The sequence below is a fragment of the Procambarus clarkii genome, chromosome 53, assembly GCF_040958095.1.
Source record: "Procambarus clarkii isolate CNS0578487 chromosome 53, FALCON_Pclarkii_2.0, whole genome shotgun sequence".
NCBI lineage: Eukaryota > Metazoa > Arthropoda > Malacostraca > Decapoda > Cambaridae > Procambarus > Procambarus clarkii.
Window position 1 is genome coordinate 19,640,848 of NC_091202.1, and position 17,134 is coordinate 19,657,981.

The window sequence follows — 17,134 nt, forward strand, 5'->3', positions numbered from 1 at the left end:
CGTTTTCCAGTATTGGTCTATCAAGTGTTGTGTAGATTGCTTTGAAAGAGTCTTGATTCAGGTTACTGAACGATGTTCTTATATTTGCCAGTGTCTCATGTGCTGCCGATGTTATCCCGTTTATGTGTGTCGTAATTATACCCACTTCCAGATCTCTTTCTGATTCCTGTAGCTGCCTTCCCTGTATGGTGTAGCTGCCTTCCCTGTATGGTGTAGCTGCCTTCCCTTTATGGTGTAGCTGCCTTCCCTGTATGGTGTAGCTGCCTTCCCTGTATGGTGTAGCTGCCTTCCCTGTATGGTGTAGCTGCCTTTCCTGTATGGTGTAGCTGCCTTTCCTTTATGGTGTAGCTGCCTTCCCTTTATGGTGTAGCTGCCTTCCCTTTATGGTGTAGCTGCCTTCTCTTTATGGTGTAGCTGCCTTCTCTTTATGGTGTAGCTGCCTTCCCTTTATGGTGTAGCTGCCTTCTCTTTATGGTGTAGCTGCCTTCTCTTTATGGTGTAGCTGCCTTCCCTTTATGGTGTAGCTGCCTTCCCTGTATGGTGTAGCTGCCTTCCCTGTATGGTGTAGCTGCCTTCCCTTTATGGTGTAGCTGCCTTCCCTCTATGGTGTAGCTGCCTTCCTTTTATGGTGTAGCTGCCTTCCCTTTATGGTGTAGCTGCCTTCCCTCTATGGTGTAGCTGCCTTCCTTTTATGGTGTAGCTGCCTTCCCTTTATGGTGTAGCTGCCTTCCCTCTATGGTGTAGCTGCCTTCCTTTTATGGTGTAGCTGCCTTCCCTTTATGGTGTAGCTGCCTTCCCTCTATGGTGTAGCTGCCTTCCCTCTATGGTGTAGCTGCCTTCCCTTTATGGTGTAGCTGCCTTCCCTTTATGGTGTAGCTGCCTTCCCTTTATGGTGTAGCTGCCTTCCCTGTATGGTGTAGCTGCCTTCCCTGTATGGTGTAGCTGCCTTCCCTCTATGGTGTAGCTGCCTTCCCTGTATGGTGTAGCTGCCTTCCCTGTATGGTGTAGCTGCCTTCCCTGTATGGTGTAGCTGCCTTCCCTTTATGGTGTAGCTGCCTTCCCTGTATGGTGTAGCTGCCTTCCCTTTATGGTGTAGCTGCCTTCTGGTCTTCTCTTTTCTTTTCCCATCTTCATTGCCTTACACTTCTTGGGATTGAATTCCTTGACCACTCCTGGAGACGCCAAGGGTCTCCTGTATCTTTCTGCAATTCTCGTCTGTTTTCACGTTCCTCACCCAGCCTGTCCTCCTAAGGTTTCCCAACGTCAAGAAACAGTCGTACTAAAGTTCCCTATCCTAACCTACCAGAAGACATAGAACAGAAAACTGAACAATATGTCAATTTTGGCGAGCCGCCACCATGTTCTAGTACGACAATTTTTGGCTTTAGGTAAAGTTTACGTCAAAATGCGATGCTCTTTTAGGAGGACGTGTTGGACATCTTCATTGCATCATCTGCAAACGTTGACATGTCTGAGCTCACTCCCTCAGGCAGGTCATTCACATAAATTAGGAACAGCAGCGGTCCCAGGACAGAGCCTTGTGGGACCCCACTAGTTACATTTCTTTTTGGTCGTGACTCTTTGTTTTCTGTCCTTCAGATGCTCCCTTACCCAGTCCAGTGTTTTCCCAGTTATCCCAACCATGTTCTACATCTTGTATAACAATCTCTCATGGGGAACAAATGTCAAATGCTTTTTGTCTGTCAAGAAAAATACAGACTGCACATTCTTCCTTTTCCTGTCTTATTTTAGTAAGACGGGGAAATGCCCCCATGCGAGGAGTACAATGGGAGGCTCAATGTGGCCCTCCTGAACCAATCGGCTCGTCTGTATTGCAAGTATTAGCGCAGTCATTCTCTTGCACTGTGTTGAGACGGGTGATTGCGACCTCAAAGATGGCCATGAGGATATTAAAAATATCCTCGAGGCTCAAGGTTATTGTATCCTCCAGACTAATATGTTCGCTCGGCCCTCCTCGTGGCGGTGGTGGTCGTCTGCCCCATCAGGTAGTCAAGATCACTTTTGATGGTCAGACCTTTCCGTCCTCCGTAATCCTTTCTGGTACCATATGCTCCAATCAGGAATAAATACCCTCTCCAAGCCTCAGCAATAGGTGTTGGATATTTGGTCATGGTCCCTTCAAGTGCACTATGAAGATGCCACTTTGCCCCTTGTGTGGAGACCCGGGTCATTCTGAGTAAGACTGCTCATCTCCTCAAGCTTACAACATTAACTGCAGTGAGGCCCATCCTGCCTTATGCCACACATGCATGCACTATAAATTTGAACAAGCCGTCCTCAACCTTAAACATAGTGAACGTGCGTCTTTCCTTGAGACAAGACGCCTGGTCCGCTGTCTTGTCCCTGTTTCACCTCATATAATTAACGAGGTGAGTGGTCACCTCATGTATTTTACCTTCGTGTGGGACTTGCTCCCCCTCCTGTGGGACTCATTCCCCCTTCTGTGGGACTTGGTCCTCCCTCCTGTGGGACTTGGTCCTCCCTCCTGTGGGACTTCTCCTCCTGTGGGACTTGCTCCCCATCCTGTGGGAATTGTTCCCACTCCTGTTGGACTTGCTCCCCCTCCTGTGGTACTTACTCCCCCTCTTGTGGGACTTGTTCCCCCTTCTGTGAGACTTGTCCCCCCTTCTGTGAGACTTGTCCCCCCCATAGTCTGGGGGGGACAAGTCTTGTTCCCCTTCCCTTGAGACTTGTTCCCGCTTCTGTGTGACTTGCTTCCCATCCTGCGGGACTTGTTTCCCCTCCTGTGGGACTTGCTCCCCATCCTGTGGGAATTGTTCCCACTCCTGTTGGACTTGCTCCCCCTCTTATGGGACTTGTTCCCCCCTCTTGTGGGACTTGCTCCCCTCTTTTGGGACTTGTTCTCCTCCTTTGGGACTTGTTCCTCCTCCTGTGAGAATTGTTCCCTCTCCTGTGGGACTTGTTTACCATCCTGTGGGACTTGTTCCCCCTTCCATGGGACTTGCTTCCCCCTCCTGTGGGACTTTCTTCCCGTCCATGGGCACTTTCTTCCTGTCCTATGGGACTTGTTCCCCCCTCCTATGGGACTTGTTCCTCCTCCTGTGGGACTTGTTCCCACTCCTGTGGGACTTGTTCCCCCCTCCTGTGGGACTTGTTCCCCCCTCCTGTGGGACTTGTTCCCCCCTCCTGTGGGACTTGTTCCCACTCCTGTGGGACTTGTTCCCTCTCATGTGGGACGTGTTCCCGTTCATGTGGGACTTGTTCCTCCTCCTGTGGGACTTGTTCCCCCCTCCTGTGGGACTTGTTCCCCCCTCCTGTGGGACTTGTTCCCCCCTCCTGTGGGACTTGTTCCCACTCCTGTGGGACTTGTTCCCTCTCATGTGGGACGTGTTCCCTCTCATGTGGGACTTGTTCCTCCTCCTGTGGGACTTGTTCCCCCTCCTGTGGGACTTCTCCCTTTCTTCACCACCTTCCTTTTCCTGTACGGATGTCTCGCTTGCAAGATTCCTCTTGCAAGCGTTCTTCTTGTTCATGTTTGCAATATTTCTCCATGTGTCATCCGATCTCTGCCCCGATGGAGGGTCCCACTTGCAAAGTTAGACAAGACCTTGACCCGCATGGTAAAGGCTTCTACGCCTCCTACGATTATGAAACGCCTTTTCCTTGAACACTTTACTTCGCTCTCATGCCCCCATTGTCGTCTGTTCTGATGGGTCTAACTCTGCCAACTGTGTTGGCTACTCTTTTATCTTTCCCGACCAAACCTCTATGTGCCGCCTGCTTCCAGAGACCGGCATGTTCACGGTGGTGCTTTATGCAATCTTGTGTGTATTTCCTCAACTACTCATTCCTGATTATTCTTTCGGACATCTTCTGTTTTGACGCCCGGGTGTTTGGGGAGGCACACACTCACACCCGTAGAACTGTGGTACCCAACGTCTCCAGCGAGGGGGGACACTTTATTGACAATCCTTAACTTCGTTGCTGAACCCGATCTCGATGGACTGATGGTTTTTAAGGCGGCGATTGCGGGGTGGATGCAAACAACTTGGTTAAGTTATTCTGACCGACACTCGCGTATTCAAAATGATTAATGTGTTGTTATATATTTCTAGGCTATTTCTAATTCAGCTATGTCTAGCCACGGCCATTACAGTGTGGTTGGTTGGTTAAAAAAAATCCATACTTATGTATTTTTGTATTAAGTGTAAAGATTTGAAGTCTTTAGCATCTCCTGAGTGCAATATGAAGGTCTGAGTGTATGGTTAGGGCGAGTCATTGAGATGTAAGTCTCGTCTCTCGTCAGAACCATTTACACAAGTGTGGCTAACTTTGTTCCAAGTTATTATGTCTATGATCAGCCATAAACATTACCTAGTATGGTTGGTGATGAAGCCCATGACTCCCACACAGGCTGCTGTCGGCCTACAGGGACAAGCTGACCACACTCTCCCCGCGGCCACTGATGTTCAACTTCCGTCAGCTCCAGCTCGATATTATCTCAAGGTAAGATTACATTTCCTGGCTAATGATTTGTTATCATGAGGTTTGGTGTTGGGCTTAAGGCCTATCAACCTCTGGAGGGTTATTAAGGCCTGTCAGCCTCTGGAGGGTTATTAAGGCCTGTCAACCTCTGGAGGGTTATTAAGGCCTGTCAACCTCTGGAGGGTTATTAAGGGCTGTCAACCTCTGGAGGGTTATTAACGCCTGTCAGCCTCTGGAGGGTTATTAAGGCCAGTCAACCTCTATGAATTTTAAATTTACAGAGAATTTTAAAATGAGCTGTTGGTGCTTCTCCACAGCGGATCCAGAAAACTTTTGAGTAATTGTCTTTTGCTTGGACTCAGGTACAGGTCAAGTGGCAGCAACGAGACTTCGATCTTCCCGACGTTTGAGGAGTTCGCTCAGTACGTCATTGACTCCACCGCACACCTCCACACCCTCAAAGACTGGAGGAAGGCAAGATAATCTACAGGTTTTTTGCTTTTACCGCAGATATTAGGCTAAGGAAATACTTTTGTCTGAATTGTGAAGTGTGTTTGAAAGTTCCTGCAGTTATTTTGAGAAATATTCAACAATATTGAAATGTAAAAAGGCACCAATGCCCAGTTTTCCCTGCTATCAATGGCCTCTCAGAAACAATGCTTTGCGAAGTATTAAGGTAAACTCAAATAATTTTGTCCATTCCTGATGTCGAATTCATAAAGAGTGTTGAAGGTGACGACGACTCCGTCCACAGGTGGTGTGCTGGACGCCGTACTGGGTCCAGTGTGGCGTCTGTGCTAACGACTTCCAGCTGATCATGAAGCTGGAGACGATGGAAGACGACGAGCGGTTCCTGGTGACCCTGGCCGACCTGCAGGAGCTGAAGGAGGTACGTGAGGCGTCAGGTGTTGTGAGAGAGGCGGCCCTGTAGACACACAGTGACGGAGGTACCGGGTCAGGGAGATGGTGGGTGATACCGTCTTGCAAATTTGCCGATGATATGAAAATCGGGAGGGAAATAAACACGAAAAAAAGACTCGCTTTCCCTTCCAGACGATTTAAAAAGGGGGTTTGAAATGGTCAAAAGATTGGCAGATGAACATAAGAATGAAGGTAACTGCAGAAGGCCTATTGGCCCCTGTGAGGCAGCTCCTATTTATATCCACCCAATTTCTTTCATATATATATGTTAAACCTACGCTTGAAGCAATCAAGAGCTCCTACTTCTATTATGTTACGCGGTAATTTGTTCTACAAATCAACAACCCTGTTACTGAACCAGTATTTACCCAGGTCTTTCTTAAATCTAAACTTATCTCATTTATTCCCATTGTTTCGTGTTCTATCTTGTGTTGATACTTTTAATAACCTATTAATATCCCCCTTTGTTATGTCCATTCATCCACTTATACACCTCTATCATGTTACCTCTAATTCTTCACCTTTCTAGAGAATGTAATTTAAGCCTTTTCAATCTCTCTTCATTTGACAGGTTTCTAATTTGGGGATTAACTTTGTAATCCTACGCTGGACGCGTTCTAGTTAATTTATATCCATTATATGATATGGTTACTAAAACTAAACTGCATAATTCACAAAGAAATCAGATTTAGCATAGAATGAAATAGATTTGTAGGATAAAATCTGTTAAAGTGCCAGATTTTTAAAAAGCTGAATTTAATGGCCTAAGAAATTTTTTGGGTGAAATAGATTGGAAAGTCCTGGGCATGGGGGGTTGGACCGGTCTTGGAGCGAGACGTGAACCCAGCGATGGGTGATGTAAAGGGGGTTTTCGATGTGGATTCAAAACATAACTTATTTAAAAATATTCTACGCAAATTTATTCATTTGACGTTTTGGAGGACGAGTGCTGTGGTGAGACTGTGGATCGCGCAAAAGGGAAAGCAACGAAGAGCAAGGAAGCGCAGGCCCCTCAGAGAGTAAAGGAAGTACCTAAGCAAACCTTAGTTGTGGGAGATTCCCAGATAAGGTATTTGGATAGAACGTTTTGTGCTAGAGATAGGGGGAACAGGTTAAGGGTTTGCTATCCCGGAGCTGGCATTGGTGATATTATAAACAACATGAATGATATTATGGCTGGAAATGGGAACAATCCCGTTATTTGCATTAGCGTGGGAGGAAATGATGTTGGTCGAGTTAGGAGTGAGGAACTGATTCAGAGGTATAAAACAGCCATAGAATTAGTTAGAAGCAAGGGAGGAATCCCGATCATATGTGGCATTCTTCCAAGAAAGGGAGTGGGAAATGAATGGATAACGAGGGCACTTGGTGTCAATTGCCGGCTGGAAAGATATTGCAAATCAAATGCAATATCTTTCAAAGACAACTGGGAACACTTCTATGGAAGAAATGAAATGTATGCTCGTGATGGGGTGCATCTATCGAGAGCTGGGGATGTTGCTGTTGCGAACTCGTTGGAAGAAGTGGTTAGAGGTGTTTGTTTGGGTTTAAACTGTTAGTAGATAGAGGTATGGGAATTGATTTGGAGGAAGTGAGAGGTTGTGTTAACCGGAGCTCCTGAGTGTTGTTATAGCAATATGGAAGTTGTAGTGAAGGACCTGGTGACTCTAGTGGGAGCCCTGAGGACAGAGTTGGACTCTCTGCGGGAGGAGGTGCGTCAGCTTAAAAAACTACGAGAAGTAACGAAGGAGGAGACCAGCAGTAAAGGGACCTCGTCTTGGAGAGTTGCGAAAGACAGGGGCCTTAAGAAGACTTTGATAAAGCCGCCTTCAAACGCCATAGCAACTTCAAATTCATTTGACGTTTTGGAGGACGAGTGCTGTGGAGAGACTGTGGATCGCGCAAAAGGGAAAGCAACGAAGAGAAAGGAAGCGCAGGCCCCTCAGAAAGTAAAGGAAGTACCTAAGCAAACATTAGTTGTGGGAGATTCCCAGATAAGGTATTTGGATAGAACGTTTTGTGCTAGAGATAGGGGGAACAGGTTAAGGGTTTGCTATCCCGGAGCTGGCATTGGTGATATTATAAACAACATGAATGATATTATGGCTGGTAATGGGAACAATCCCATTATTTGCATTAGCGTGGGAGGAAATGATGTTGGTCGAGTCAGGAGTGAGGAACTGATTCAGAGGTATAAAACAGCCATAGAGTTAGTTAGGAGCAAGGGAGGAATCCCGATCATATGTGGCATTCTTCCAAGAAAGGGAGTGGGAAATGAATGGATATCGAGGGCACTTGGTGTCAACTGCCGGCTGGAAAGATATTGCAAATCAAATGCAATATCTTTCATAGACAACTGGGAACACTTCTATGGAAGAAATGAAATGTATGCTCGTGATGGGGTGCATCTATCGAGAGCTGGGGTTGTTGCTGTTGCGAACTCGCTAGAAGAAGTGGTTAGAGGTGTTTGTTTGGGTTTAAACTGTTAGTAGTTAGAGGTATGGGAATTGATTTGGAGGAAGGAGGTAATAAAAGTATGTGTTTGTGGGAGAAAGGAATTGGCAAAACGATCAGGGAAAGAGAAGGTCCGCAAAATAACAATTCACTTAGGGTATATTACACTAACAGTAGAAGTCTAAGAAATAAAATTAACGAATTAAATGCTCTTGTCTGCACAGAAAAAATAGATATTATTGCACTTACCGAAACGTGGATGAATGTAGAAAATAGAGAACTATTAGCTGAATATCAAATATATGGATTTAAACTATTTCACACAGATAGATATATTAGACGAGGAGGTGGAGTAGCCATATATGTTAGGGACAATTTGAAATGTAGTCTCAAAGAGGGAATCAAAACAGAGCCACACACAGAAACTATTTGGATTGAATTAAACGAAAAAGCTAATAATATTATAATAGGAGTAATATATAGGCCACCAAATTTAGACAGAATGGAAGCAAAGCATCTATGGGATGAAATATCTAGAGCATCTAGATCTAACAGTATTTATGTAATGGGTGACTTTAATTTTAGCGGAATAAACTGGTTGAACAAAACAGGGAATAGTGAAGCAGAAGATTTTCTAGAATTAATTGACGATTGCTTTCTTACGCAACACATTAAGGAACCAACACGGGAAAATAATATTTTAGATTTAGTGTTAACTAACAGGGAAACGCAAATTAATGACATCGAAATAGGGAGTGAGCTAGGGAGCAGTGATCACAAAGAAATCAGATTTAGCATAGAATGGAATAGACCAGTAGGAGAAAATTCTGTTAAAGTGCCAGATTTTCGAAAAGCTGATTTTAATAGCCTAAGAAATTTTTTGGGTCAAATTGATTGGAATGGCTTGGGTATGGGGTGTGGGCCGGTCTTGGAGCGAGACATGAACCCAGCGATAGGTGACTTAAATGGGGATTTCGATGTGGATTCAATATATAACTTATTTAAGAATATTCTAAACAAAGCACAGGAACGTAGTATACCATACAAATTGAATAGATCGTATACTAATGACCCAAAGTGGATAACAAAGAATTTGAAGAACCTTATAGGTAAAAAGAGAGCTTGGTACAAAAGGATTAAAAATGGGGAGGTCACTTTAGAACAGGAATTCGTACAACTGGTTAGAAATGTTAAAAAAGAGATAAGGAAAGCAAAAAGAAACTATGAAGTTCGCATAGCAGGGCAAGCAAAGACAAATCCTAAAGGTTTTTTTCAGTTATATCGTACTAAGACTAGGGAAAGGATAGGTCCATTAAAAACTGAGACAGGTCAAATAACAGATAGTGATGAAGAGATGAGTAGTATTTTTAATAAATATTTTGTATCTGTATTTACTAAAGAGGAACTTAACAATATGCCTTCAGCCGAACAAGTCTATGTGGGTGGGGACGAGGACAGGTTGACGAGTTTAGCAGTTACCAGGGAGGATGTTCTTAAACAAATAGTAAAACTCAAACCAAACAAATCCCCAGGGCCGGATGAAGTGTTTGCTAGGGTGCTTAAAGAATGCAAAGAGGAGCTTTGTGACCCACTGTCAACCATATTTAATAAATCAATAGAGTCAGGCAGAGTGCCAGAGTTTTGGAAAGTTGCTAATGTGATACCAGTTTTTAAGAAAGGAGATAGATCACTTGCGTCTAACTATCGACCAATTAGCCTAACGTCTATTGTGGGAAAGTTACTCGAATCTATAATAGCAAATAAAATTCGTCTTCATCTTGAAAAACATAAATTAATAATTGAGTCGCAACATGGTTTTATAAATGGCCGTTCATGTTTAACAAATTTGTTATCTTTTTATTCTAGCATTGTTGAGGCAGTTGATAGTGGTAAGGATTGCGATGTTGTATACCTTGACTTTAGCAAAGCTTTTGATACAGTGCCACATGAAAGACTGATTAAAAAAATAGAGTCTCATGGTATTGGGGGTGCTATATTAAGCTGGATTAGGGCATGGCTATACCAAAGGAAACAGAGAGTTAGTATAAATGGAATCAAGTCAGAGTGGGAAAATGTTGTAAGTGGAGTGCCTCAAGGCTCTGTCCTGGGACCTCTGTTGTTTATAATATATATAAATGATTTAGATTCAGGTTTGAGTAGCAACATTTGCAAATTTGCCGATGATACGAAAATCGGTAGGGAAATTAATTCGGAGGAGGACTCACTATCACTTCAAGTTGATCTAGATAGGGTTTTGAAATGGTCAAAGGATTGGCAGATGCAGTTTAATGCTGATAAATGTAAAGTTCTGAGGTTAGGTAATGATGATAGAGTTACAAGATACGAGCTAGATGGTGTTGTGATTGCGAAGTCGGATTGCGAAAGGGATCTGGGAGTTATGATTAGTAAGAATTTAAAACAAAAGGATCAATGCATAAATGTTCGTAATAAGGCAAATCGGACACTTGGATTTATTAATCGCAGCGTTAGTAACAAGACACCTGGTGTGGTTCTCAAGCTATATCTTGCTCTAGTTAGGCCCCATTTAGATTATGCAGTTCAGTTTTGGTCGCCATATTATAGAATGGATATAAATTCACTTGAACGTGTCCAGCGTAGGATGACTAAGTTAATTCCCCAAATTAGAAATCTTTCATATGAAGAAAGATTAACAAAGCTTAAGTTGCATTCACTGGAAAGGCGAAGAGTTAGGGGTGACATGATAGAGGTTTACAAGTGGATGAATGGACATAACCGGGGGGATATTAATAGGGTATTAAAAGTATCAACACAGGACAGAACACGAAACAATGGATATAAATTGGATAAGTTTAGATTTAGGAAAGACTTGGGTAAATACTGGTTCAGTAACAGGGTTGTTGATTTGTGGAACCAATTGCCGCGTAACATTGTGGAGGTGGGGTCCCTCGATTGTTTCAAGCACGGGTTGGACAAGTATATGAGTGGGATTGGGTGGTTATAGAATAGGAGCTGCCTCGTATGGGCCAATAGGCCTTCTGCAGTTACCTTTGTTCTTATGTTCTTCTTATGTTCTTATAACCGGGGGGATATTAATAGGGTATTAAAAGTATCAACACAGGACAGAACACGAAACAATGGATATAAATTGGATAAGTTTAGATTTAGGAAAGACTTGGGTAAATACTGGTTCAGTAACAGGGTTGTTGATTTGTGGAACCAATTGCCGCGTAACATTGTGGAGGTGGGGTCCCTCGATTGTTTCAAGCACGGGTTGGACAAGTATATGAGTGGGATTGGGTGGTTATAGAATAGGAGCTGCCTCGTATGGGCCAATAGGCCTTCTGCAGTTACCTTTGTTCTTATGTTCTTATGTTCTTATGAAGGAGGTAATAAAAGTATGTGTTTGTGGGAGAAAGGAATTGGCAAAATGATCAGGGAAAGAGAAGGACCTCAAAATAACAATTCACTTAGGGTATATTACACTAACAGTAGAAGTCTAAGAAATAAAATTAACGAATTAAATGCTCTTGTCTGCACAGAAAAAAATAGATATTATTGCACTTATCGAATCGTGGATGAATGTAGAAAATAGAGAACTATTAGCTGAATATCAAATAAATGGATTTAAACTATTTCACACAGATAGATATATTAGACGAGGAGGGGGAGTAGCCATATATGTTAGGGACAATTTGAAATGTAGTCTCAAAGAGGGAATCAAAACTGAGCCACACACATAAGAACATAAGAACATAAGAACAAAGGTAACTGCAGAAGGCCTATTGGCCCATACGAGGCAGCTCCTATTCTATAACCACCCAATCCCACTCATATACTTGTCCAACCCGTGCTTGAAACAATCGAGGGACCCCACCTCCACAATGTTACGCGGCAATTGGTTCCACAAATCAACAACCCTGTTACTGAACCAGTATTTACCCAAGTCTTTCCTAAATCTAAACTTATCCAATTTATATCCATTGTTTCGTGTTCTGTCCTGTGTTGATACTTTTAATACCCTATTAATATCCCCCCGGTTATGTCCATTCATCCACTTGTAAACCTCTATCATGTCACCCCTAACTCTTCGCCTTTCCAGTGAATGCAACTTAAGCTTTGTTAATCTTTCTTCATATGAAAGATTTCTAATTTGGGGAATTAACTTAGTCATCCTACGCTGGACACGTTCAAGTGAATTTATATCCATTCTATAATATGGCGACCAAAACTGAACTGCATAATCTAAATGGGGCCTAACTAGAGCAAGATATAGCTTGAGAACCACACCAGGTGTCTTGTTACTAACGCTGCGATTAATAAATCCAAGTGTCCGATTTGCCTTATTACGAACATTTATGCATTGATCCTTTTGTTTTAAATTCTTACTAATCATAACTCCCAGATCCCTTTCGCAATCCGACTTCGCAATCACAACACCATCTAGCTCGTATCTTGTAACTCTATCATCATTACCTAACCTCAGAACTTTACATTTATCAGCATTAAACTGCATCTGCCAATCCTTTGACCATTTCAAAACCCTATCTAGATCAACTTGAAGTGATAGTGAGTCCTCCTCCGAATTAATTTCCCTACCGATTTTCGTATCATCGGCAAATTTGCAAATGTTGCTACTCAAACCTGAATCTAAATCATTTATATATATTATAAACAACAGAGGTCCCAGGACAGAGCCTTGAGGCACTCCACTTACAACATTTTCCCACTCTGACTTGATTCCATTTATACTAACTCTCTGTTTCCTTTGGTATAGCCATGCCCTAATCCAGCTTAATATAGCACCCCCAATACCATGAGACTCTATTTTTTTAATCAGTCTTTCATGTGGCACTGTATCAAAAGCTTTGCTAAAGTCAAGGTATACAACATCGCAATCCTTACCACTATCAACTGCCTCAACAATGCTAGAATAAAAAGATAACAAATTTGTTAAACATGAACGGCCATTTATAAAACCATGTTGCGACTCAATTATTAATTTATGTTTTTCAAGATGAAGACGAATTTTATTTGCTATTATAGATTCGAGTAACTTTCCCACAATAGACGTTAGGCTAATTGGTCGATAGTTAGACGCAAGTGATCTATCTCCTTTCTTAAAAACTGGTATCACATTAGCAACTTTCCAAAACTCTGGCACTCTGCCTGACTCTATTGATTTATTAAATATGGTTGACAGTGGGTCACAAAGCTCCTCTTTGCATTCTTTAAGCACCCTGGCAAACACTTCATCCGGCCCTGGGGATTTGTTTGGTTTGAGTTTTACTATTTGTTTAAGAACATCCTCCCTGGTAACTGCTAAACTCGTCAACCTGTCCTCGTCCCCACCCACATAGACTTGTTCGGCTGAAGGCATATTGTTAAGTTCCTCTTTAGTAAATACAGATACAAAATATTTATTAAAAATACTACTCATCTCTTCATCACTATCTGTTATTTGACCTGTCTCAGTTTTTAATGGACCTATCCTTTCCCTAGTCTTAGTACGATATAACTGAAAAAACCCTTTAGGATTTGTCTTTGCTTGCCCTGCTATGCGGACTTCATAGTTTCTTTTTGCTTTCCTTATCTCTTTTTTAACATTTCTAACCAGTTGTACGAATTCCTGTTCTAAAGTGACCTCCCCATTTTTAATCCTTTTGTACCAAGCTCTCTTTTTACCTATAAGGTTCTTCAAATTCTTTGTTATCCACTTTGGGTCATTAGTATTCGATCTATTCAATTTGTATGGTATACTACGTTCCTGTGCTTTGTTTAGAATATTCTTAAATAAGTTATAAACGAAAAAGCTAATAATATTATAATAGGAGTTATATATAGGCCACCAAATTTAGACAGAATGGAAGCAATGCACCTATGGGATGAAATATCTAGAGCATCTAGATCTAACAGTATTTATGTCATGGGTGACTTTAATTTTAGCGGAATAAACTGGTTGAACTAAACAGGGAATAGTGAAGCAGAAGATTTTCTAGAATTAATTGACGATTGCTTTCTTACGCAACACATTAAGGAACCAACACGGGAAAATAATATTTTAGATTTAGTGTTAACTAACAGGGAAACACAAATTAATGACATCGAAATAGGGAGTGAGCTAGGGAACAGTGATCACAAAGAAATCAGATTTAGCATAGAATGGAATAGACCAGTAGGAGAAAATTCTGTTAAAGTGCCAGATTTTCGAAAAGCTGATTTTAGTAGCCTATGAAATTTTTTGGGTCAAATTGATTGGAAAGTCTTGCGTATGGGGTGTGGGCCAGTCTTGGAGCGAGACATAAACCCAGCGATAGGTGACTTAAATGGGGATTTCGATGTGGATTCAATATATAACTTATTTAAGAATATTCTGAACAAAGCACAGGAACGTAGTATACCATACAAATTGAATACATCGAATACTAATGACCCAAAGTGGATAACAAAAAATTTGAAGAACCTTTTGGTAAAAAGAGAGCTTGGCACAAAAGAATTAAAAATGGGGAGGTCACTTTAGAACAAGAATTCGTACAACTGGTTAGAAATGTTAAAAAAGAGATAAGGAAAGCAAAAAAAAACTATGAAGTTCGCATAGCAGGGCAAGCAAAGACAAATCCTGAAGGGTTTTTTCAGTTATATCGTACTAAGACTAGGGAAAGGATAGGTCCATTAAAAACTGAGACAGGTCAAATAACAGATAGTGATGAAGAGATGAGTAGTATTTTTAATAAATATTTTGTATCTGTATTTACTAAAGAGGAACTTAACAATATGCCTTCAGCCGAACAAGTCTATGTGGGTGGGGACGAGGACAGGTTGACGAGTTTAGCAGTTACCAGGGAGGATGTTCTTAAACAAATAGTAAAACTCAAACCAAACAAATCCCCAGGGCCGGATGAAGTGTTTGCCAGGGTGCTTAAAGAATGCAAAGAGGAGCTTTGTGACCCACTGTCTACCATATTTAATAAATCAATAGAGTCAGGCAGAGTGCCAGAGTTTTGGAAAGTTGCTAATGTGATACCAGTTTTTAAGAAAGGAGATAGATCACTTGCGTCTAACTATCGACCAATTAGCCTAACGTCTATTGTGGGAAAGTTACTCGAATCTATAATAGCAAATAAAATTCGTCTTCATCTTGAAAAACATAAATTAATAATTGAGTCGCAACATGGTTTTATAAATGGCCGTTCATGTTTAACAAATTTGTTATCTTTTTATTCTAGCATAGTTGAGGCAGTTGATAGTGGTAAGGATTGTGATGTTGTGTACCTTGACTTTAGCAAAGCTTTTGATACAGTGCCACATGAAAGACTGATTAAAAAGATAGAGGCTCATGGTATTGGGGGTGCTATATTAAACTGGATTAGGGCATGGCTATACCAAAGGAAACAGAGAGTTAGTATAAATGGAGTCAAGTCAGAGTGGGAAAATGTTGTAAGCGGAGTGCCTCAAGGCTCTGTCCTGGGACCTCTGTTGTTTATAATATATATAAGAACATAAGAACATAAGAACAAAGGTAACTGCAGAAGGCCTATTGGCCCATACGAGGCAGTTCCTATTCTATAACCACCCAATCCCACTCATATACTTGTCCAACCCGTGCTTGAAACAATCGAGGGACCCCACCTCCACCACGTTACGCGGCAATTGGTTCCACAAATCTACAACCCTGTTACTGAACCAGTATTTACCCAAGTCTTTCCTAAATCTAAACTTATCCAATTTATACCCATTGTTTCGTGTTCTGTCCTGTGTTGATACTTTTAATACCCAATTAATATCCCCCTTGTTATGTCCATTCACCCACTTGTAAACCTCTATCATGTCGCCCCTAACTCTTCGCCTTTCCAGTGAATGCAACTTAAGCTTTGTTAATCTTTCTTCATATGAAAGATTTCTAATTTCTATAACTTAGTCATCCTATGCTGGACACGTTCAAGTGAATTTGTATCCATTCTATAATATGGCGACCAAATCTGAACTGCATAATCTAAATGGGGCCTAACTAGAGCAAGATATAGCTTGAGAACCACACCAGGTGTCTTGTTACTAATGCTGCGATTAATAAATCCAAGTGTCCGATTTGCCTTATTACGAACATTTATGCATTGATCCTTTTGTTTTAAATTCTTACTAATCATAACTCCCAGATCCCTTTCACAATCCGACTTCGCAATCACAACACCATCTAGCTCGTATCTTGTAACTCTATCATCATTACCTAACCTCAGAACTTTACATTTATCAGCATTAAACTGCATCTGCCAATCCTTTGACCATTTCAAAACCCTATCTAGATCAACTTGAAGTAAGAACATAAGAACAAAGGTAACTGCAGAAGGCCTATTGGCCCATACCAGGCAGCTCCTATTCTATAACCACCCAATCCCACTCATATACTTGTCCAACCCGTGCTTGAAACAATCGAGGGACCCCACCTCCACAATGTTACGCGGCAATTGGTTCCACAAATCAACAACCCTGTTACTGAACCAGTATTTACCCAAGTCTTTCCTAAATCTAAACTTATCCAATTTATATCCATTGTTTCGTGTTCTGTCCTGTGTTGATACTTTTAATACCCTATTAATATCCCCCCGGTTATGTCCATTCATCCACTTGTAAACCTCTATCATGTCACCCCTATAGTGAGTCCTCCTCCGAATTAATTTCCCTACCGATTTTCGTATCATCGGCAAATTTGCAAATGTTGCTACTCAAACCTGAATCTAAATCATTTATATATATTATAAACAACAGAGGTCCCAGGACAGAGCCTTGAGGCACTCCACTTACAACATTTTCCCACTCTGACTTGATTCCATTTATACTAACTCTCTGTTTCCTTTGGTATAGCCATGCCCTAATCCAGCTTAATATAGCACCCCCAATACCATGAGACTCTATTTTTTTAATCAGTCTTTCATGTGACTGATTAGGACATGTGAATAGGACACTGGGATTCAGTCGGTCAGGTGAAGTCACAGTGAGAGGTTGTGTTAACCGGAGCTCCTGAGTGTTGTTATATTATCATAGCAATATGGAAGTTGTAGTGAAGGACCTGGTGACTCTAGTGGGAGCCCTGAGGACAGAGTTGGACTCTCTGCGGGAGGAGGTGCGTCAGCTTAAAAAACAACGAGAAGTTACGAAGGAGGAGACCAGCAGTAAAGGGACCTCGTCTTGGAGAGTTGCGAAAGACAGGGGCCTTAAGAAGACTTTGATAAAGCCGCCTTCAAACGCCATAGCAACTTCAAATTCATTTGACGTTTTGGAGGACGAGTGCTGTGGAGAGACTGTGGATCGCGCAAAA

At 41.9% G+C, this 17,134-nt stretch overlaps 1 protein-coding gene across 1 annotated transcript in view; it reads left to right on the forward strand.

The window, feature by feature from the left end:
• LOC123767089 (carbohydrate sulfotransferase 8) overlaps positions 1–17,134 on the forward strand; it is a 55,275-nt gene that overhangs the window by 15,703 nt on the left and 22,438 nt on the right. The window contains exons 5-7 of the mRNA XM_045756586.2: positions 4,396–4,488; positions 4,830–4,941; positions 5,222–5,356. Coding sequence (XP_045612542.1) covers positions 4,396–4,488; positions 4,830–4,941; positions 5,222–5,356 — 340 coding nt within the window. The remainder of the gene's footprint in view (positions 1–4,395; positions 4,489–4,829; positions 4,942–5,221; positions 5,357–17,134) is intronic.